Below are 22,564 nucleotides of genomic sequence, written 5' to 3' on the forward strand. Positions count from 1 at the left end.
CATTTCTCTCAATCTTTTCATCTTTCTCTGAGAACAGTCCAACAATGTTGCAACAATATTCAGTTAGAAATTATGAATTGAGCTCCCTGAGGACATAAAGCCCAGGGAACATAGATTTAGTAGATCATGGGTTTCAAGATCCATTTTACCCCTTAACCTTGAGTAGCTGCTCCCTGGACAGAAAGGAGCCCCAGACACAGAGGTAATCCTTGCCATCTCAGCTTCATGACTGAACAAGCCACTCAACCACAATGAACCTGTTTCCTCCTCTGTAAAATGATACTATTAATTTCTGACCCACAGAGAGGTTGTGAAGACTGATGAAGACAGAGTCCCATGACTGGGCTCGACACACCTCAGGCAGGAGGCAGTGGGGAGGATCTTCTCTCAGGAAAAGCTTTTCCCCTCCACCTCTGACAGCTATGGGACAAGAGAACAGCAGAGGCCAATTCTGTGTGCCATGAGGTGTTTCTTCATTCCATCCAATCTAAACCAGAAAAGTGCAAAAAAACCTGAGGCTGAAAGACCAGGTTTGAATTTGGGAGTGCTAAGTGGAGCATGACAGCACAGGGACAGCCAAGCCAGGCTTCTGAGCCTCAGCCTGACAAACCGGCCCCACGACCATGCCTGTGGGATGGGAAATCCCAGGGTCCTAAGTAACCAAAGTGTGTTCTATAACAGGGCAGATGGATGCACAGAATTCAGGTAGCCACATATCCTTGTGTCCTGCAAATTCTTCACCCTATGGAGAAGGGAATACCTAGACAAGGGCTGGAATGAGGATTTCTAAAGCACCAGGCTTAGGGCAAAAGACCTCTTCTTCAGGTATAGGGGCAATACTGGGATAGGATTTTGCACATCTGACTTGCAAACAGCCTTACCATTGACCAGCCAGTGACCCATGAGGTAGCCTGGCATGAACAACTCTGCCCAGAGAGATGATTATGGAAGGCAGTAACGTCCAAAACTGGTGACATTTCCATTCACAGGTTTTTCTATCACTTTGCCATGTCTCTTCAAGGGGTGGAGTCTATTTCTCCTCCACATGAACCTAGATAGGACTTTCTGATTGCCTCCCTATACTCACAGATCCAAGAGAAGGAGGCATGCCACATCTGGGGATAGGGGGCCACTCCAGGAAGCATCAAGGTTGGTCAGGAAGCTCAGGTAGAAAGGGTGACTATTGTGGTTTTTAGGAAAAGAACAGGGTATGAGGCAGGGCAAGCAGGTTCAGGATTGGTTAGTTTAATAAAAGTTTTAATAATTTCAGGAAGCTCTGGACTACAGGGGCTAGCCACAGTTGTTTGGTATCTGGCCCTGGGTTGACTGGGGCTGGAGAGTGGGGCTTCCTGGGGTGTAAAAGCTTGGTAAAGGTGGTTGGGAGCATGGGCTCTGGATTGTTTTGTTGGTTTCCATATGAAAGACACCTTCACTGATCAGTTGTGTGCTATCTCTAGGAATCAGCTAATCCTGGAAGGGGCTATTGCTCTGAGGTCAGCAAGGCCCCAAGATGTCAAAACATCAGAGTATAGAAAATAATCAGCCCAACAGCCCAAAGACCACAGCTGACAGTCAGCATCAGCTGCAATAAGGGAAAGTGAGCCTTAAAGGGATTCTAGCTCCTGGACTTCTAGCAGCCCAGGTAGCATCATGTAAAGCAGAGATGACCTTTCCCAACCAAACTCTGCCCAAATTACAGATTCATAAACATATGAAACATATAAATGTTTTTGCTTTTTTAAACATTTAACTACATTTGGGGGTAATTTTTCAAATAACCATTGTAACTTGAAAAATGGTAATGAACTAAGCCAAACAGATTCTCTCTCTCTCTCCTCAATTTAAACTAGGATAATTAGTGAGTTGCTAACAGGAGGACAAGGAGTTAGACTCAAAGAGAAGCAGTGATGGAAGATGCAGCTGAGTCATATTCATGACAAATGACTTGTCTGGAGTAGAAGGACTTTGGTCTATAGTGGCCTTGGTCACTGAATGGCCCAGTTTCCTGAGGTCAGCTAGTTGTCCCCAAGGCCTGCCAGGCAATGAGTTTCTGCATGGTCTCAGCTGGGTTCCTGCAAGGACTTGGATGAACAGACATCCTGTTCCAGGACCCTCATGGTGGTCCTTCCCTGACAGCCTTCATTCCCTGCAGCCTAGGGAGCCTCTCACACATGGCACCCAGCCAGGGCTTGATACAGTCACCAGGCAGGATGTGTGATACCCACATTTCTCCTACCAACAGCCCTCTGGGACTCAAAGAGACAGTAAGTCCCAGAGAAAAGAAGCCTCTTGCATGTTGCCTCTTTTAGCTAAGGGAAGGCCTCCTCTGCCCAGGGTCCCTGTGTGCCTCCTTCTCCACCTACCCCAGGCCAGTGTAGGTCACAAGGAGTGGCTCCCATAAATATGCTAGGATCAAGCCACAGTGGGTAGACAATGGCAGTTCTTTGGAGTTATGAGCCCCCATTAAGGAAGTGGGTGTAGCAGTTTATGTGCAGAGAGGGGCAATATGTATCAGGGCATGAGAGAGTGAGAGAGTGAGAGAGAGAGAGAGTGAGTGTGTGTGTGTGTGTGTAACAGGGAAGAGAGGGTGGAGAGAATGGAGTCAGGAGACAGACTGATTTATTGCAATGTTACTTTATTACTCCCTGTATTAGCCCCTCTCCCGCGAACCAGAGGAGATTCCCAATCCTCTCTTGATCCTGGCCTCTGGGAAATTTATATGAAAAGTAGAAATTGCTTGCAAATACTCCCTTGTTCTCATCTGTGATCAGGTTTATAAGGGAGGCTCTGAGAACCTGTCCAAGACCAAGTAGAGAGCTGAAGGGTAGGGTGGTGCTTGTCAGGGCTGGGACTAGAGGGCCGGGGGGTGGGTGAGAGGGAGGGAGAAACAGGCAGTGCCAATGTGGAGAAACAAGCCTGGGCAGAGACAGCCTTGTCACGTGTGCGCCTGTGCAAGGGAGTGTATATGAGCCCATGTACAAATGAGCATGTAGCTGCATGTGCCAGTATGTGTGTCTGTGACCAGACCTGCTGGTAAAATATCTCTTCTGTCTAGCCAGGGCCTGCCCACGCAAGTGGTGCCAGTAAGAGGTGCTGCTAGGGCTCTTAAAGGACTTGAGAGGGCAGCAGCTTCCCAGATGAGACAGAACCCACACATGGACACCTCCAATATGAATACATGGGCCTATAGTTATGCACACATGGGTTGGCCTTTCCTCTTTACCAGCAGCTGGGGATGATGGGTGGCACAGAACACCTATAGTTATGCACACATGCGTTGGCCCTTCCTCTTTACCAGCAGCTGGGGATGATGGGTGGCACACAACACCATGTCTGGTCTTGCTTGTTCATGCAGGAACAAGCAAGAGAATAAAGGGAGTGCCTGTGCCTGGGGCAGAGCCCAGGGCCTGGGCAGCCCAGTAAGAGAGGCCATAGATGCCAGCAGCCAAGCAAGAGTAGCCCCCACCAGTCTGGCCAGGTGATACCTGGTACTGAGATATAGGGGAGTCATCAAAGGGACGATCCATGTGGGGCCTAAAAGAATGGGGTCCCACCTCAAAGGGCTCAATGACTCCAGAGGCACCAAACCAACTTGAGACTCTGACTCTCTGCCCTTTCAGGAACCAAAGCCACTTCTGCGAACCAAAACCACAGGGCTGCCCTGCTCACTCTATTCCAGGGCGTTGCTTTGCCACAGGGCTTTAGGGTGGGACCGTGTCCTCCCCTCAACCAGGGCTCTCAGGGACGACCTGAGCCCAGGGATGTGTCCCCTTTCTGTACCCAAGTTCTCAAAGTAGGGCAGATCTATAATTTTAGAGGCAGGGGGAAGTGAAAGGGATATCCTCCTCCCAGAAGGTTTCTGAGTACTTGAGAATGTTCCACCTCAGCCCTAAGGTCCCATGGTCTATCTCAGGCTGTGTCTTGCTGTCAAATTCCCCAAACACTTCCTGACCACCATTATGGCAGATGTTCTTTTCTCTCTGTGATCAAGACCCCCAACTGACTGTCTTCTTTTCCTTCACCAGAAGCCAGCATCCACTCTGCCTTTTTCATCTCCTTCCTCCAAGACTGACTTCCATGTGGGTATATCACTCCAGTTCCCCTGCTCTCTACCCCTCCAGACAAGCACGGGGGCCCTCACATTCCTGAGTGCTTTTCTGCTAATACCCTGGGGAAAGCTGAAAAGGAGAACAAATCATAACAGCTAGGTAAAGTAGGAGATAACTGGGCCCATGCAGGAGCTGGCAGGGTGTGAGGCTGCCTTCTACATGGTCGGGCACAACGAAAGGACCTTACAACACGGTGGCCACCAGGGGGCAGGCTACACCTGCTGGACCACCAACCTGTTTGGGGCCCTTATTGTGGAGAGAAAGTGTGTGTAGGTCAGCCCCACCTGGAGACAGATAAGAGAAATCCTAGGGATGAGGGCAGAGGGAGAAGACAGTTCGGAAGCCCTATGTGTCAGTGGACATAAGCATCTGACTGGAAGAATCCAGGTGAGATGGGGAGAAAGCAGGTTTTGTTAAGAATCAAGATGTTGAGGAAGGAAGCACAGGTGTTGAGGGCAGAGGGATGAGCTATTGGGGAACCCTTAAAGATAATATCTGGGTAAACCACAGTAGGGAAGACAAAGTGTCTTGGGGTGCAAGGATGTCCTCCAGCTTTCCTAACATCAACTTGATCCTCTTGTTCATGTGGAGAGACAACAGGAGTTCACACCCTCCCACTAGGGTCCTTCACCTCCCTGCTTCAGATGTGCCACTGGCAGACCACTCGAGCCCAGGCAGGTAATCATGGTTTGGTTGCATGAGCCAACACAGTCCTTGTTTCTTAAGCTGGTTTGAGTTTTGCCTTCAATCTGCTGATCTGAACTAGAATCTTAAGGGATACTTGTTTCTTGCTCAAGAAGTATCAGTGGCTCCAGATTACCCTCAAGTTAAATTCCAAACTCAACCACTTCTCCGTCATTATGTCTTGCTGTTCGGATACAGCCTTCTCTGTGGACGCTGTGGATGGGAAAGTCCTCTCACCCAGGGAGCTGAGGGCTCTGAAAAGGACTTTGTTAGCATCATCTCCTCTGTGGGGACTCCCTGGACTGCAGGAATAAATTAGTTCTACTCTGTGCCACCCTCTGATTATTCCTCCGCCTTCTCCAGTAGGCAGTGAGCCCTTAAGGGCACTTTGTCTACTGCATTTGGCCCAGGCCTCGCATACTGAAGGCACCTAAGACATACCTGGTGTAGGCGTGGCATGGCCAGCCTAGGCTAGCACAGGCGGAGAGCTGATTTCAGGTTCTGGGCCTGGTTCCAGTAAAAGAGAAGGGCTATTGCCTTGAGGAAACTCATTCAGGTCCCAAGGTGACCCCAAGAACGAGACCTGTGGGCGGGCTCAGGTTTGTGTTCACTTGACTAACCACCAGGAATCTCTGCCCAGATCCTATTTCCACTCCTCTTCTAACAGGAGACCTGACACCCTCAGGCCCAGCTCCTGAAAGGAGCCAGGAAGACTGAGCCACAGACATATGCAGCTAGAGTCTGAATGAGACAGAGACCAAGAGACAGAGTCAAGTTACGGACACACAACAAATTTGAGACTAAGATGTGTACAATGAAGAGATAAAGCAGATCAAGAAATAGAACCTGGAGAGGGAGATTCAAAGATGGAGGGCAGTACAGGGGCATGATAGGGAATGATGGATCCAGAGAGGATATCAGAGAGCCCTCGACTCTGCTTGGGCCCCCAAGCTAGAAACATGGGAGGTCATTTCGTCCTTGCTCACCCCTCACTCTTCCAGCTCAACCAATAGGCAAGACTTGTGCAGCCTCCTTCCAAAATGTATCTGGAATCTCTCTGGCCCTCTCCATTCCCACAACTAGCATTGTCTCCTTTCTTTATTAATGCAACATCTTTTCTGAGTTTCCTTGCCTCTTGTACTGCCTCAGACCCAATCTGTTAGTCAGCAGGAATTTTCTAAACATGTATCTGATTATGTCATTCCCACAGTACCCAAAATAAAACCCAAATGCCTTTGCTAGTTCCTAAGGCTCTGCTTGATCTGAGCCCTGCTCAACACCAGAGCTCTAAGCCCCAGCCTTCCCAGACTTTTTCCAGAGCATGCTCTTTCTCACTTCTAAGCCTGGGAACATGCTGCTGATCCTTCTACCTGGAACACCCATTGTATACTGCTCCTCCCAGTTCTCTTTTCCTCAAATCACCATCTCACTTTGATCTCAATGTCCCCTGCTTTTCACAGCACTTTCTAGGGTCATGATCTATCCTTTATTTTCCATTTGTCTTAAGACTTAAAGACTCCCAGGACAGCCCTTAGCTATGACTGACTTGTGTGAGAGTATGATAGCTCCACTCCCTAATCCCCAGTCTGGACAACTCTGAGATCCCCAGTGTCTAGAACAGACCGTTACACATTAAAGGCACTTATTAAATATTTGTTGAATGAACAAATGTAGCCACATTTATCAATCTTATCCTTTGTAATTTCTGGAGTTTCTGTCCCTCTTAGGCCTCTTGCATCCATGATCAAAAAACACTTATGCATATTTGTTCTGGTATATTTACTTATTTGTTAAATTTTAATATTCGTTTGATCTATCTTGAATATGCTATGAGGACTGAGGTAAAGATATATTTTCTTCTCACAGCTAATCAGTTGTCCCAACAATTCTTTAATCTTTCTTTTATCTGTAAAACTAAGATACTGTGTTATCTAAGAATTTTTCAGTGGGGTATTATGCAATCATTTATAATGGTAGTTACAGTGATTATGTCATCGCATGCAAAAATGTTAACCTTATAATTTTTAACATTTTTAACAGCTACATAAAAAAATTATGTTAGCATATAGGCAAAGACAGAGAGAAATGGAAGAAATTAGAGATTGGTTTGAGAATGGTAGGTAATAGGGCTAATGATATTTTTTTTGATTTCTAGTAATATTATGAAATAGACAATAAATCGAACATTTAAATGAACAACATATGGTTGGACAAGGACATAAAAGATAACAGACTGCTTTCTTGAGCATTAGCTGAGTGAACAGAATGTCTGGAAGTATCCCCCATACTCTCAAAAGGGCTCCAGCCCCCTAAGCATGTGAATCAGTGAGTCAGAACGCTCTCATCACCTTGTCTTTGCTGCTGGCTATTTGGGATGCTTCATCAACCAGGCAGCAAAAATGCTGACCTCTGTGGTTGTATACCAAAAACTCTAGGTGAACCATATCCCCAGATAGCCTGCACAGGTATCTCTGAAAGATCCTTCTCTGACCCCTTAGAATTCAATAGCTGTTTTCAACTGAATTCAGAGAACACTGAGTTCACCAGGACCTAGGCCATCCATACCTTCATAACAAATGTGAAGAGCATTAGAAGTTGGAACAAGGAAGTCCTGGGTGCCATGGGGTACTAATCTGGTCACTACTTGGGAGAGTTAGGAAGGGCGTGCCCTGGAGCCTGGGTTACTTACAGGAGGGATTGCCTTCCTAACCAAAATGGCACTTCACTTCAACCTTCAGCCTCAGGCGACTCTCGCTAAGGTCTCAAAGCTGCCCCCAGAAAAGCAGCTATTAACTCACGAATACACCCCAAAGGCAATTACCACTAGGTCCCACTCACACGCAGATCCACTCGAGGTCCTTGATGTGGGGCAAAATGCCCACTCTTGCCTAATAACTACCTTTGACTGCAGCTCTCCTGAAGGGCTTTCCTACATGCCTAGTCCACAGGAGCCCTGTGCCAGGCCTATCTCCCACTCCTGGACACTGAACGGGGCTTCCCGCCAGGTACCGAGACCAGCAGGGACTGCAGGCTGAACCCGCCAGAGGCGCTATAGAAGTGTTCTTTAAAACTTTGAGGAGGTTTCGGGAGGCAGGAGACCTAGCTGCATCCAGCTTCGAGTTCCAGAGAATGCTGGAAGTGAGAAAAGTCCTATTAGCTTAGTTTTCAGATAGCCACGGTGGGGCTGGAAGTGCCGGGAAAGGCCAAAATGCGCGCGCAGCCTGGCGGGCGGAGGCAGCGCACACTTCATCGCTGGCCGCCCACCCAGCCCTTTCCACCTACGCCTAGCGCCGGAGGCCCTGTAAGACCCTCCTGATTGGTGGAGAGTGCGCGCGAGTGCTCCCGTCCCGCCCCCCCATGGTCCGCCCACCGAAGCACTGCCCCGCCCCCCGGTTTACTGAGCTGAGAGAGTCGCCTGCAAGTTGGAACTAGAGGGCGCGGGCGGCAAAGGACTCCAAATCTGAGGCAGAGGGGGCACTTTCCCGTCTCGCCCAAGCTCCAGCTGTCGCCTCAGGCCTGACAGTAGCCGGCTGCCCTGCACAAACAGTCCCTGTCCAGCTCTGCCTGCCACTGGCCTCTCCACTCCTCCCTCCTGAGAGGACCCCCGGGTCCCTTGCTACAGAGCACCAGGAAATGCCCACTGCCCAGGCTCCCCTTTGCGTCGACACCCTCACGTGCCAGGAGGTTGGGCCTTGGGGATCCGCCGCCAGCACGCGTGCTCTGAGGCCCAATGCTGATACGTGTTGCGCGGGCACCCGCACGCCCTGGACCCTGACCCGGTCCGCAGAATCCCTTTACGCGCAAATCTCTTTGACTCCTGCTCCTCGCTAAACCCCTCACAGGAGGACTCCCTCCGCCACGCCCGCGCACCCCTAGATCCCTCCGAACCTAAGTACACTCTCGGGCTCTTCATCTCTCCAGCTACCCGCCCGACCCCTACACGGGCCGCCTGCGTGTAAGGACCACTCCTTAGCAGCCCCCACCTCCGCGCACCGCTGTCCTAGGCGCTCACGGACCAGACTCCTCGGTTCCGGCGCCGGGACACCCCTGACCCAGCACCTTCCCCCAACACACCCTCACAGCACTCATTCCGCCTTATCCCACACGTCTATCCCGTCTCCTCCCTCCTCCCTCCTGCCTCCAGGCGATACCTCCTTGGCCCCTGGCCCCCCACCCTGCACACCCCTCCGAATCTTACCCCTACACCTGCGGGTCCCTGCTTATCCCCTAAAGCGCCTCTCCTACCCATCTGCCCTAGACTCCTCCCCACATCCCTCACAGCCCAGGCCTCTCACCCCAATTATTTTCCCAGGCCCTCCCAGACACCCCTCACAACTACCAGCAGAATCCCTGACCGTCCCTACACCTCAAGCCTTCACTCCCATCCAGTGCTCAAACCCCCGCCCCCGCTGTGCGGAACCCCCTCCCGCGCTCCACTCACTACCTCTGTGTCGGCCCCGCACCCCTCTCCCCCCCGGGTGAGCGGGCAGGACCGGCGGCGGAGGCCGGTCCCCCGGTCGGGACACACCCACCCTCCTGCCCTCCTTCTTTCCTCCCTTCCTCCCTCCCTCTCTCCCGCCCTCCCGCCCTCGCTGCTCGCTCGCTCCTTCCCCCTCGCCCGCCCGCTCCAGCTTCCAGCGGCGCCGGGCCTCCCGCTCCGCCTCCCCTTGTGCTGCTCTCCCGGGCGCGGCTCCGGGGTTCATGGTGACGAGGCGGTGGCCGCTGGAGCCTAGCGGCGGCGGCGACGGAAGCTGGGACACGGGCCCGGGCCGCCTCTCCCAGAGCGCGGGGCCGGGCGGCGGGCGCGCCCAGGCGGCGGCTGCGAGCGCTCACCAGCGCCGCGCCCCCGCGCCCCCCGCGCCGCGCCCCCGTGCGCCTGGCTTGCGGGGGGCCGGGCCTGCGGGCGGCCGCCGCGCCAAGCACCCATGGACAGCCCGGCCATCATCACCCAGGTGACCAACCCCAAGGAGGACGAGGGCCGGGCGCCAGGCGCGAGCGAGAAAGGTGAGGGGGGGCGCGGGCTGGCCGGGAGGCTGCGGGCCGGGGGCGTGTGCACACCCCGCGCCGCTGGAGTTCTCGGCAGCGCGCTGGCATGGGCCTGGGGGAAGGGTGCACCCGGCCAGGAGGGTGCGTGGGTGTGGGGTGCGCCGAAGGAGAGACAAGCTGCGAATGTGCGTGTGCCAACCGAGCAATTGTGAGTGTGCATGCCCTGATGGAGAGGTTGTGAGCGAGTGCGTGTGCACCTAATGAGGAGGTTGTGAGTTTGTGTGTGCGGGCTCAGCGGCGAGAAGTTGTTAGCGTGTGTGCACCTAACACACTGTGAGTGCATTTTGCACCAGATTGTGAGTGTGTGCACATATATGCTGTGCGTAAGCATGTCGACAGATTGTTAAGGGTGTGTGCACCTAACACAGACATTGTGAGTGGGTGTTTTCCTGACAGGCTGTAAGTTTGTGTGTGCGCCTTATACCTATAGAGGTTTGTATGTACCCGACCAAGAGGCTGTGGAGTGTGTGTATGAGTGTGAACCTGCAAAGAGGTCATATATATCTCTGTTCACTCCTGAAAGAGGGAACAGGAATGTGTTTGTGTACACCTCCTCTCTGGTGGATGGAATGTGTTGTATCCCTTTACTGGGAGGGTTTGTTTATGTGTGTACTCACACACTGTGGGTCTGTTTGTGCCTCTGTGCACCTAACCTCTAACTTATGTGTATAGGTGTGTGTCTTGTGCACCAAAGAGGGGCCGTGTGTTTGGGTGTATTTAGTTGGTTGTGCAATTGCTGGGGGAGGGAGGAGTGCTGAGCCATCCCCCTTACTTTTCCAATCTTAGCTGTTAAAGGGCTACTAGCCTGTTAGGAGGACCTACAAGGCCTGGCCCTTAGGGTGCCGGGGCCACAAAAGGCACTTTGGGGAGCCCCTATGGTGCCATGAGTGCCCCTTCTTGAGAGCTCACCAAGGGCTCAGCCCGCACTGTACTGCTGTGCCTGTTTTGATTTGGACACATTTTGACCCCAGTCCTTCCCTTCTGTTTCCTTCTTGCTCTTTTTCGTGATGTCTCTGCCCACCTCAGAGACTTGGTGTCCCCTTCTCTTGCATGCCCTGCTTACTGTGCCTCTCTAGTATCCTGAGGCTTGGAGTTACTGCTGTGAAGGATCAAGGAATCTGTCTTTTTTAGTACTAGTGACTAAAGCTTGCTTTGCTCTCTTCCTGCCATGTGTCTTAAAAACACCTGGACCTAGGTCAGGTACAGGACCCCTGCCCCCTCTCAAGGCTTGACCTGGCCACAACCAACTTTGAGATTCAAATTTCTTTCAGTGTACCCATGAGTGAGATGTGCCTCCCCTACTAGGAAGTGGGATGGGGTGAGGAGAGTACTCTGCTTTCTCCCCAAGCAGAGGCCACTGGGAAGCTCACCAAGAAAATGGCAGGAACCACCAGGTTGGGGATTTGTCAACCCATTTGCACTTTTTTAGATGTAAACATTGTATGTGTCTGCAAGACTGGATTTCTTTTATGTAAAATAAAGAATTCAAAATCTTCCAGGCATTTTTCTTTGCCTTACAAATGGTCAAAACATTTCTGCAAGAGGGTGCTCCACGTGAATCCCTATGTCTCCTCTGGGCCCAAGTGGCAGCACCTAGGTTCTGGCCTTCCTGCCATTGTGATTGTCAATTCTTGGTGTCCTGGATGGGTGTGTCCCTCAGGGAGGGTTTGGTTAGAGGAACCAAAGAGGTTTGCCCTTGTGTTCCTTATCAGCTGTGGATTGAGTGTTTTGTGTGATGCTTTGCCAGAGAGAATCCATAGCTCTTGTTAGGAGAGGTGTGGCATAAAGCAGAGAAATATTTGTCTTAGTCTCAGCCCTCCTGCTGTCCCCCTCCCTCCACCAGGAGCAGGAGCTTTGCCAACTTTCTCTTTTCCTCTAGCTGTTAGGATTTTTAAAGCAGAATCAATCTATTCAAAATCTAAAACATGTACAAATACTCAAGGATATGCTTGTTTTATTCAATTTGTTTGCATTGCTTTTCATGATAATCTTTTATTATCTTTAACAGCCTATTTTGTTTGTTTTCCAATGTCAGATGTGTTATTTGTTAACTTATTAGGTAGGGGAATTCCTTACCTGCTGCCGTGGGGTGGAGTGTCTGCCTAATAGGTCCTTCTTGCTGAATCATTGAAATCCTACTCATTTTAGGTTTTCACTTTTAAAAATGGAAATACTTTTCATTATCTATAGTGTGGCAATAAACTTGAGAGCCAAATTTTGGCACAGCTTCTTCAGATTTATAAACCACTAAACAGGTTCAGCAAAGTTTCTGGCTTAAGGTTGTTGATGTCTTCAGGTAGGCACATAAAATTATGTAAAAATATATTTTGAATACTTTTAATTTGAAATAAACACTTAACCATTGTTTTTAAAATATTGGGCCTGTAATGTCTTGATTTTGTGGTAGGATATAGACTGTTGATTTTAAATGTTAACTTATGTATTAATTAAAATTAACATAATTTTAAATGTTAATTATGTATTCTGTAAAAACAGGAATAATAAGGAGTGCCTTTTGGGTTTGATGTGAGGGCTAAAAGAGACGACATATGTTAAGGACTCTGCCAGGTTCACTAGTACATCACTACTCTATAGACCTTTCTTTAGGTGTAGATTTACAAAGTAAGTAATAAGCACAGGCTGTGGTTATTTACATGAGTTGAATTACTTCTTGACATATTGCCACACGGTGGTGCACCACTCAGAGATGACTTTCACCATCAGCCTGGCCTGTCAGGAAGGTTTTTTTCTTACAGTTGTATTTGATTTGATTGATCTTGTGAAGATAAAGAGACAAATTTCCCTGTAAGTTTAACTCAGACTAGTTTGCAATCTGGAAATGTCCTCTTAAGAACAAATCAATAAGAAAATGTCAAATAACATAGTAGAAACGTAGACAAGAGGTATGAACAAGGAAGTCCTAGAAGAGGAAATCCGAATGGCTAGTAAATGTGTGAAATGACATTCCACTACATTTTAATGCATCAGCTTGTTTAAACGTTTAAATGACTGTCAGCATTCAAAGTAGATAAAAGTTTGGTAAGTGGCTAGGTTTTAGAGAGTACTGAATTAGTTAAGAATGCATTTGGCTGGCTTAGTGCCCTTAGCACAGTGGTTATGGCACCAGCCACATGCACCCTGGCTGGTGGGTTTGAACCTTGTGCTGGCCTGCTGAACAGCAGTGACAACTACAACAAAAAATAGCCGGGCGTTGTGGTGGGCACCTGCAGTCCCAGCTACTTGGGAGGCTGAGGCAAGAGAATTGCTTAAGCCCAAGAGTTTGAGGTTGCTGTGAGCTGTGATGTTACAGCACTCTACTGACGGCGACATAGTGAGATTCTGTCTCAAAAAAAAAAAAGAAAAGAATGCATTTGGCTGCAAGTAACAGAAAACCAGACTTACTGCAGTTTAAACCAATAGTTTATTCTTCTCACATAATAAGCAATCTGGAGGTAGGCTGCCTGTAGCTTTGGTTCGTCAGCTCTTTGATAGTAGGGCCAGCATCACAGTGATTCTCGTTGCTGTCCTTCATGTTGTAACATGGAGACCACTCCACCAAACACCCAGGCCCCTTTATGGCAGGAAAAAGAAACAGTGCCAGTCATGTCTATCCCTTTTATACATGTATCTGAAAACTGAAAACATTTCTAGGGACCACCCAGCACATTTTTGCTGATGTTTAATTGGTCAGAACTGGGTTATATGGGCACCCCTAGCTTGTAAGCCAGGGTGATTGAGTTTCCGGCTTTTTAAGCCTTTGTTGTGGCAGGCAGGAAGTGGGAAGATTGGAAATAGGTAGGAATAGGTGTTGGTTCATCCCATCAACAGTGTTTTACTTCTGTCATAGAGAAATAACTTGCATTTGTGCTCAAAAAACATGTACAAGGTTTTCCACTGATAGCTGAACGCTTAGAGACCATTAGACCTTGGTATCTATACTGATTCTCAGAGTCATTTGAAAAGAATGAGTTAAATTAGATCTAAACATACTGACATGCAAATTTCCAAGACATTTTTAAAGGGGGAAAAGAATGTGAAGAATGATATAAACAGTATGGTGCTTTCTTTGTTTAAAAAAAAATCACACACACAAGTTGTACATATGTCTTGAAATACAAAATAATCTGGAAGGAAATACTCAAACTGACAACAGTGATTATCTCTGGGATAGGAAGTGAGGCATGGGAAGTGAGGGCACTTTGCCTTTTTGTTTAAATATTGATGAAATGTGCTTGTGTTTTACAGAAGAATTTTTTTTTTGTAGACACAGAGTCTTACTTTATCACCCTCGGTAAAGTGCTGTGGTGTCACACAGCTCACGGCAACCTCCAACTCCTGGGCTTAGGTGATTCTCTTGCTTCAGCCTCCTGAGTAGCTGGGACTACAAGCACCCGCCACAATGCCCGGCTATTTTTTTTGTTGCAGTTTGGCTGGGGCTGGGTTTGAACCCACCACCCTCAGCATATGGGGCTGGCACCCTACCCACTGAGCAACAGGTGCCACCCCAGAAGGATATTTTTTTTTTAACTAAAAAAAGAAATGTCTCATAGCTCTTGGGAGGGAAATAAATAATTTGAGGAAATTGACTAATAAAACCAAAAAACCTCAATTAATATGTAAATATTAGCAAGAACATATGCTAGCTAGACAGTTAATTATTTTGTAAGATAATACATGTACCTGATGTGATTTTTGCAGACAAGTTTGTCTGGGGGCCAAGGTGCTAGTTATGTTTCCCCTAAATAGGTTAGCAACACTTAACATTAACTCAGAAACTTTAACCTTTGGGCTGCTAACAAAATTATGGGAAAGAAAAACCTCATAGAAGCAATAATTATTTCAGATGACAGGACAGATTTGAAATAGCTTCAGCTTGATTACTTTTTTTAGATTGAACTTTCTATTTGGAGATTATATATTTAGGTACAGTTGGAAGAAATTACCCTGTTTCCTCCAGTGTGAACATCTTGCATGTGTATAGTACAGTATTACAATCAGGGTGTTGACATTGATATATAATCAAGATACAGGCCATGCAAAACAACTGATGCTTCTAATTCCCAACCCTTTGGGAGGCTGAGGTGGGAGGATCCCTTGAAACCAGGAGTTTGAGGCTGGAGTGAGCTGTGATCATGCCACTACACTCTAGGCTGGGCCATAAAGCAAGACTCTATCTTTTAGAAAAAGAAAAAAAAAAATACAGAAAAACTCCATCACCAAGAGGAGCCCTCCTGTTGCCCTGTGGAGCCATATCTATTTCCCTCCCATCCGTGCCCCCTCCTCAGCCCATTGGCAACCACTAATCTGTTCTCTGTTTCTAAAATTTTGTCATTTTAGGAATGTTGTCTAAATAGAATCACAGTATGTGATCTTTTGGAATTGCTTTCTTTACTCAATGTAATTCTATGGAGATTCATCCAGGTTGTTCCTTGTATTAATAGTTTATTCCCTTTTTTTGCTCTGTATTCCATGACTTGGATATAACATAGTTTGTTTAACCATTCACCCTTTGAAGGACATCTGGATTATTTCCAGATTTGGAGTATTATGAATAAAACTGCAATAAACTTGGCATGCATGTTTTTGTGTGACTTTGAAGTTTTCGATTCTCTGGGATAAATGCCTAAGAGAGCAATTGGTGGATCATCTGGTAGTTGGATGTTTACTTTTTGTTGTTGTTGTTTGTTTGTTTGTTTGTTTGCAGTTTTCTGCCGGGGCTGGGTTTGAACCTGCCACCTCTGGCATATGGGGCTGGCGCCCTACCCCTTTGAGCCACAGGCACCGCCCTCATGTTTACTTTTTTTTTTTTTTTTTGAGGGGTTTTTTTTTCATGTTTACTTTTTAAAAGAAACAACCAAATTGTTTTCTTGAGTGAAGGTACCATTTTACATTTCCACCAGCAATGTAAAAGTGATGCAATTTTTCCACATTTTCACCAGCATTTGGTGGTGTCCCTTTTTAAAGAATTTTTATTTTTAAATAATTACAGACTCATAGGAGGGTGCAAACATAATAGAGAAATCCCATGTACTCATTATCTGTTGTCTCTAATTGTAACATCTTATATAATTGTATTATATTATCGAAACTAGGAAATTGATGTTGGCACAATACAATTAATTAGACTACAAACCTTTTTCAGATTTCAGCAGTTTGTTCATGAACTTATTTTTTGTACATCTTTTCATATAGCTTTATGCATTTTTACACATTTGGATTCTTCACAATCAAGCCATAAAACTGTTCTATTACCAGGAAGGAATTCCCAGTTGCCTTTTCTTTTACATTTCTTTTTTTTCATTGATACATAATATTAGTACATATTTATTGGGTACATGTGGCATTTTGTTATATACATAGAATGTGTAATGATCAACTCAGGGAATTTAGGGTATTTATCACCTTCAGTGTTTATCATTTCACTATATTTTTTTTTTATTAGATTAGATCAGGATTTACTTATCGTTTCACAGCTTATGTTCTTTGCTTGCATATGTTTTTTTTTTATTAAATCATAACTGTATACATTGATATGATCATGGGGCATCATACACTCGCTTCATAAACCATCTGACACATTTTTATCACAGTGGTTAACATAGCCTTTCTGGCATTATCTCAGTTACTGTGCCAAAACATTTATATTCTACATTTACCAAGTTTCGCAAATACCCCTGTAAGATGCACCACAGGTGTGATCCCACCGATCCCCCTCCCTCTACCCACCCCCCCCTTCCCACTTCCCCTTATTGTTAAGTTGTAGCTGGGTTATAGCTTTCATGTGAGAGTCCCAAATTAGTTTCATAGTAGGGCTGTGTACATTGGGTACTTTTTCTTCCATTCTTGAGATACTTTACTAAGAAGAATATGTTCCAGCTCCATCCATGTAAACATGAAAGAGGTAAAGTCTCCATCTTTCTTTAAGGCTGCATAGTATTCCATGGTATACATATACCACAATTTATTAATCCATTCGTGGATCGATGGGCACTTGGGCTTTTTCCATGACTTAGCTATTATGAATTGGGCTGCAATAAACATTCTGGTACAAATATCTTTGTTATGTTGTGATTTTTGGTCTTCTGGGTATATGCCCAGCAGAGGAATTACAGGATTGAATGGCAGATCTATTTTTAGATCTCTGAGTGTTCTCCATATATCTTTCCAAAAGGAATGTATTAATTTGCATTCCCACCAGCAGTGCAGAAGTGTTCCCTTTTCTCCGCATCCACGCCAACATCTCTGGTCTTGAGATTTTGTGATATAGGCTAGTCTCATTGGAGTTAGATGATATCTCAAAGTAGTTTTGATTTGCATTTCTCTGATGATTAAAGATGATGAGCATTTTTTCATATGTCTGAAGGCCTTGCGCCTGTCTTCTTCAGAGAAGTTTCTCTTCAAATCCCTTGCCCAGCCTGCGGTGGGATCCCTTGTTTTTTTCTTGCTGATGCGTTTGAGTTCTCTGTGGATTCTGGATTAACATTAACATTTTCAGCTATCTCTTTTCTTAGAGTTTCATAGTTCTCTTTATAGAGATCTTTCACGTCTTTTGTTAGGTAAATTCCCAAATATTTCATCTTCTTTGGCACTACTGTGAATGGGATAGAGTCCTTAACTGCTTTTTCAATTTGACTGTTGTTGGTGATATACCCTGCAAATATCTTTGTCAGAGATATACCCTGCAAATATCTTCTCCCATTCTGAGGGCTGTCTGCTTGCTCTGCTTACTGTGTTCTTAGCTGTGCAGAAGCTTTTTAGTTTGATCAAGTCCCAGTAGTGTATTTTTGAAGCTGCTTCAATTGCCCGGGGGGTTCTCCTCATGAAATACTCACCCAGACCAATTTCTTCAAGGGTTTTCCCTGCATTCTCCTCTAGTATTTTTATAGTTTCATGTTTTAAGTTTAAATCTTTAATCCAATGAGAGTCTATCTTAGTTAATGGTGAAAGGTGTGGGTCCAATTTCAGTCTTCTGCAGGTTGCCAGCCAGTTCACCCAGCACCATTTGTTAAATAGGGAATCTTTTCCCCACTGAATGTTTTTAATTGGCTTGTCAAAAATCAAATAGCGGTAAGTAGCTGGATTCATCTCTTGGTTCTCTATTCTGTTCCAGATATCTACTGCTCTGTTTTTGTGCCAATACCATGCTGTTTTGATCACTATCGATTTGTAGTAAAGTCTGAGGTCTGGTAGTGTGATTCCTCCTGTTTTGTTTTTATTTCTGAGTAATGTCTTGGCTATTCGAGGTTTTTTCTGATTCCATATAAAACGAAGTAATGTTTTTTCAAGATCTTTAAAATATGACAGTGGAGCTTTAATAGGGAGTGCGTTGAAATTATATATTGCTTTGGGTAGTATGGACATTTTGATAATGTTGATTCTTCCCAGCCATGAGCATGGTATGTTTTTCCATTTGTTAACATTTTCAGCTATTTCTTTTCTTAGAGTTTCATAGTTCTCTTTATAGAGATCTTTCACGTCTTTTGTTAGGTAAATTCCCAAATATTTCATCTTCTTTGGCACTACTGTGAATGGGATAGAGTCCTTAACTGCTTTTTCAATTTGACTGTTGTTGGTGTATATAAAGGCTACCGATTTATGAATGTTGATTTTGTAACCTGAGACACTGCTGTATTCCTTGATCACTTCTAGGAGTTTTGTAGTAGAGTCCCTAGTGTTTTCCAGATACACAATCATATCATCTGCGAAGAGCGAGAGTTTGATCTCTTCTGACCCTATATGGATACCTTTGATCGCCTTTTCTTCCCTAATTGCGGTGGCTAAAACTTCCATTACAATGTTGAAAAGCAATGGAGACAATGGGCAGCCTTGTCTGGTTCCTGATCTGAGTGGAAATGATTCCAATTTAACTCCATTCAATATGATATTGGCTGTGGGTTTGCTGTAGATAGCCTCTATCGGTTTAAGAAAAGTCCCTTCTAGACCAATTTTCTTGAGTGTTCTGATCATGAAGGGATGCTGGATATTATCAAAAGCTTCTTCTGCATCAATTGAGAGAATCATATGGTCTTTGTTTTTTAATTTGTTTATGTGCTGAATTACATTTATAGATTTACGTATATTGAACCAGCCTTGAGACCCTGGGATAAAATCAACTTGGTCATGATGTATAATTTGTTTGATGTGTTGCTGGATTCTGTTTGTTAGGATCTTGTTGAATATTTTTGCATCTATATTCATTAGTGATATTGGTCTATAATTTTCTTTTCTTGTTGGGTCTTTTCCTGGTTTGGGGATCAGGGTGATGTTTGCTTCATAGAACGTGTTGGGTAGTCTTCCTTCTTTTTCTACATTTTGGAACAGGTTGAGTAATATAGGTACTAATTCCTCTTTAAAGGTTTGGTAAAATTCTGACGTGAAACCATCTGGTCCCGGGCTTTTCTTTTTAGGGAGGTTTTGTATAGTTGATGCTATTTCTGAACTTGATATGGGTCTATTCAACATTTCCACTTGATTCTGTTAAGTCTTGGAAGGTGGCGCGCTTCCAAGTATTGGTCTATTTCCTTCAGATTTTCATATTTCTGAGAATGAAGTTTCTTGTAATATTCATTAAGGATTTTTTGGATTTCTGATGAGTCTGTGGTTATTTCGTCTTTGTTGTTTCTGATTGATGATATTAGAGATTTTACTCTTTTTTTCCTGATTAGGTTGGCCAGAGGTTTATCTATTTTATTGACCTTTTCAAAAAACCAGCTTTTTGATTTATTGATCTCTTGTATTATTCTTTTGTTTTCAATTTCATTTAATTCTGCTCTAATTTTGGTTATTTCTTTTCTTCTACTGGGTTTGGGGTTGGAATGTTCTTCCTTTTCCAGTTGCGTGAGATGTCCCATTAAGTTGTTAACTTCCTCTCTTTCCGTTTTCTTGAGGAAGGCTTGCAGTGCTATAAATTTCCCTCTTAGAACTGCCTTTGCAGTGTCCCAGAGGTTCTGATAGTTTGTGTCTTCATTGTCGTTTTGTTCCAAAAAATTGGCGATTTCTTTCTTAATCATTTCACTATTTTTTATATTAGCTATTCTGATAGATATGTAATGATAGCTCATTATGGTTTTAATTTGCATTTCCCTGATGGCTAAAAATGTTAAACATCTGTTTATGTGCTTATTTTCCTTCTGTATACCTTGTTTAGTGAGATGTCCTTTCACATCTTTTGCCCATCTTCTATTTAGATTTTTTTTGTTGTTACTGTTAAATTTTGATAATTCTTTACATATTATAGATAGTAGTTTTTTTTTCCCCAAGTATGTGGTTTGCAGATATTTCTTCTAGTCTATTGCTTCTCTTTTCGTCCTCTTAACAGAGTCTTTTAAAGAGCAAAAGTTTTAAATATCGATAGGGTACAATTTATAATTTTTTCCTTTTACTGGTTATGCCTTGGTGTCAAGTCTAAGAACTCTTTGCCTACCACTAGATCCCAAGTATTTCTCCTAAGCTTTTCCCAAAAGTTTTATAGCTTTACATTTTACATTTAAGTTCGTGATCCCCTCTGAATCCGTTTTTTAATAAGGTGTGAGACTTAGGTTCAGTTTTTTGGTCTCTGAGTAGATGTCTAGTTGCTTAAGCTACATTTGTTGAAAAGACTATCTGTCCTGATTCCTTTGAATTTCTTTTGCATCTTTGTCAAAAATATGCCTTTGTCAAGGTTTATTTGTGTGTCCATACCCAGGTTCTTTATTTTGTTCCGCTGATCTATGTATCTGTTCCTCTGCCTATACCATACAGTCTTGATTACTGTAGTTAAATATTAATAGTAAGTCTTGAAATAGGGTAGATTATTTCAACTTTCGTTCTTTTTCAAAATTGTTTCCACTCTTCTAGTTCTGTTTCCTCACCATATAAATGTTACAGTTATCTATATCTACAAAAGAGTCTTCTTGAGATTTTGATAGGAGTTAAACCTGTGTGTCAATTTGGGAAGAGTTGACATCTTTGCTATATAAATCTTCCAATCCATGAACATGTTATGTCTCTCCATTTATTTAGTTTTTGATTCCGTCTTTAGGCTTGTAGGGTTTTCAGCATCAAGTCCTTTATTAGATTTGCATTGAAGTGTTCTTTTTAAAAATTTTTATTTTTTAGTTGACCCATAATAATTGTACATATTTATGGGACACATAGTGGTGTTTCAATACAATAACGTCTAGATGATGAAGCTGAGTGATGGCACACGCCTGTAATCCTAGCTACTTCAGAAGGCTGAGGTAGGAGGATTACCTGAGCCCAGGAATTTAGGTAACATAACAAGAACTCATCATTTTAAAAATAAGTTATAGAACTATTTTAATTATCTTTTTCATATTGGATGAATTGTGGTAATTGTTTTTTGAGATTTGATCTATCTCATCTACATTGTCAAATTTATATATATAAAGTTGTTCAGAGTATCATTCCTTTGTCTTGTAGATGCCTGCAGAATCTATAATTATATGCCTCATTTCATTCTTGATATTGGTAATTTGTGTCTTCTATTTTTTTTGCCAATCTTGTCAGAGGTTTTTCAACTTTCTTGATCTTTACAAAGAACTAAACTAACTCTTTGTTTCATTAATTTTTTTAAATTGCTTTTCTGTTTTCGGCTTTATTGATATTTGTACCTTTATTTTCTTCATTCTGCTTGATTTGGGTTTTTCTCAGTCTTTTTCTAGACTCTTGGAGGGAGCTTGAATGATTGACGTGAGACTTTCCTTCTTTCCTAATGTGTACATTTAGCACTATAAATTTCTCTCTTAGCATTGCCTTAGGTGTGTTCTACAAATTTTGTTATAATTTCATTTCAGTCTGTTCAATATGTTTTTTTAAATAGGCTTTATTTTTTAGAACTGTTTTAGGTTCATGGCCAAGTAAGTAGAAAGTACAGAGTTCCCATATACTACCTGATTCCACATATTCACAGCCTCCCCCACTAGCAACATCCCACACTAGTGTGGTATATTTATTACAATTGGTGAACCGACACTGACACATCATTATCACCAAATTCCCAAGTTTCCACTAAGGTTCACACTTGGTATTATATGTTCTATGAGTATGGACAAATTTATAATACCAAGTATGAACCCTAGTGTAAACTTGTGCCCACCATTATATTAATAGTATAATACAGAAAGATTTCATTGCCCTAAAAGTCATCTGTGCTCCCCTAATTAATCCCTCTCTCACTCCAGTCTCTGCCCCTCACTAATCTTTTTATTGTCTTTATAGTTTTGCCTTTTCTGGAATGTCATGTAACTGCAATCCTATATATGTATCCTTTTCAAATTAGTTTTCTTCACTTAGTAATATGCTTTTACATTTCCTCATGTCTTTTTACAGCTTGAAACTCATTTCCTTTTAGTAGTATAATATTCCACAGTCTGGATGTGTGACAGTTTATTTACTCATGTACTGAAGGATATCTTGGTTGCTTTCAAGTCTTAACATTTATGAATAAAACTACTGTAAACATCTGTGTATAGGTCTTTGTGTTATTTTCAATGCATTTGGATAAATACCTAACAGCATGATTGCTGAATCATATGTAAGAGTATATTGTTTAGTTTTGTAAGAAACTATCAAATTGTCTTCCAAAATGTCTGTACCATCTTTGATTTTCAGAAATTTGGTAAATATGTCTTGGCATGGATTTCTTTGCATTTATTATGTGTCCAGTTCATTCAGCTTCTTAGGTTTATGTCTCTTGCCAAACATGGGAAGTTTTCAGCCATTAT

At 44.0% G+C, this 22,564-nt stretch overlaps 1 protein-coding gene across 1 annotated transcript in view; it reads left to right on the top strand.

Annotated features, from left to right (window-relative positions):
* The first annotated feature begins 9,479 nt into the window (after positions 1-9,479).
* Positions 9,480-22,564, top strand: part of CTDSPL (CTD small phosphatase like) — a 121,229-nt gene continuing 108,144 nt past the window's right edge. Inside the window, 2 exon segments of the mRNA XM_053599715.1 lie at positions 9,480-9,534; positions 9,537-9,797. Coding sequence (XP_053455690.1) covers positions 9,495-9,534; positions 9,537-9,797 — 301 coding nt within the window. The 5' untranslated portion in view covers positions 9,480-9,494.

This window comes from Nycticebus coucang, chromosome 8, assembly GCF_027406575.1.
Source record: "Nycticebus coucang isolate mNycCou1 chromosome 8, mNycCou1.pri, whole genome shotgun sequence".
NCBI classification, from domain to species: domain Eukaryota; kingdom Metazoa; phylum Chordata; class Mammalia; order Primates; family Lorisidae; genus Nycticebus; species Nycticebus coucang.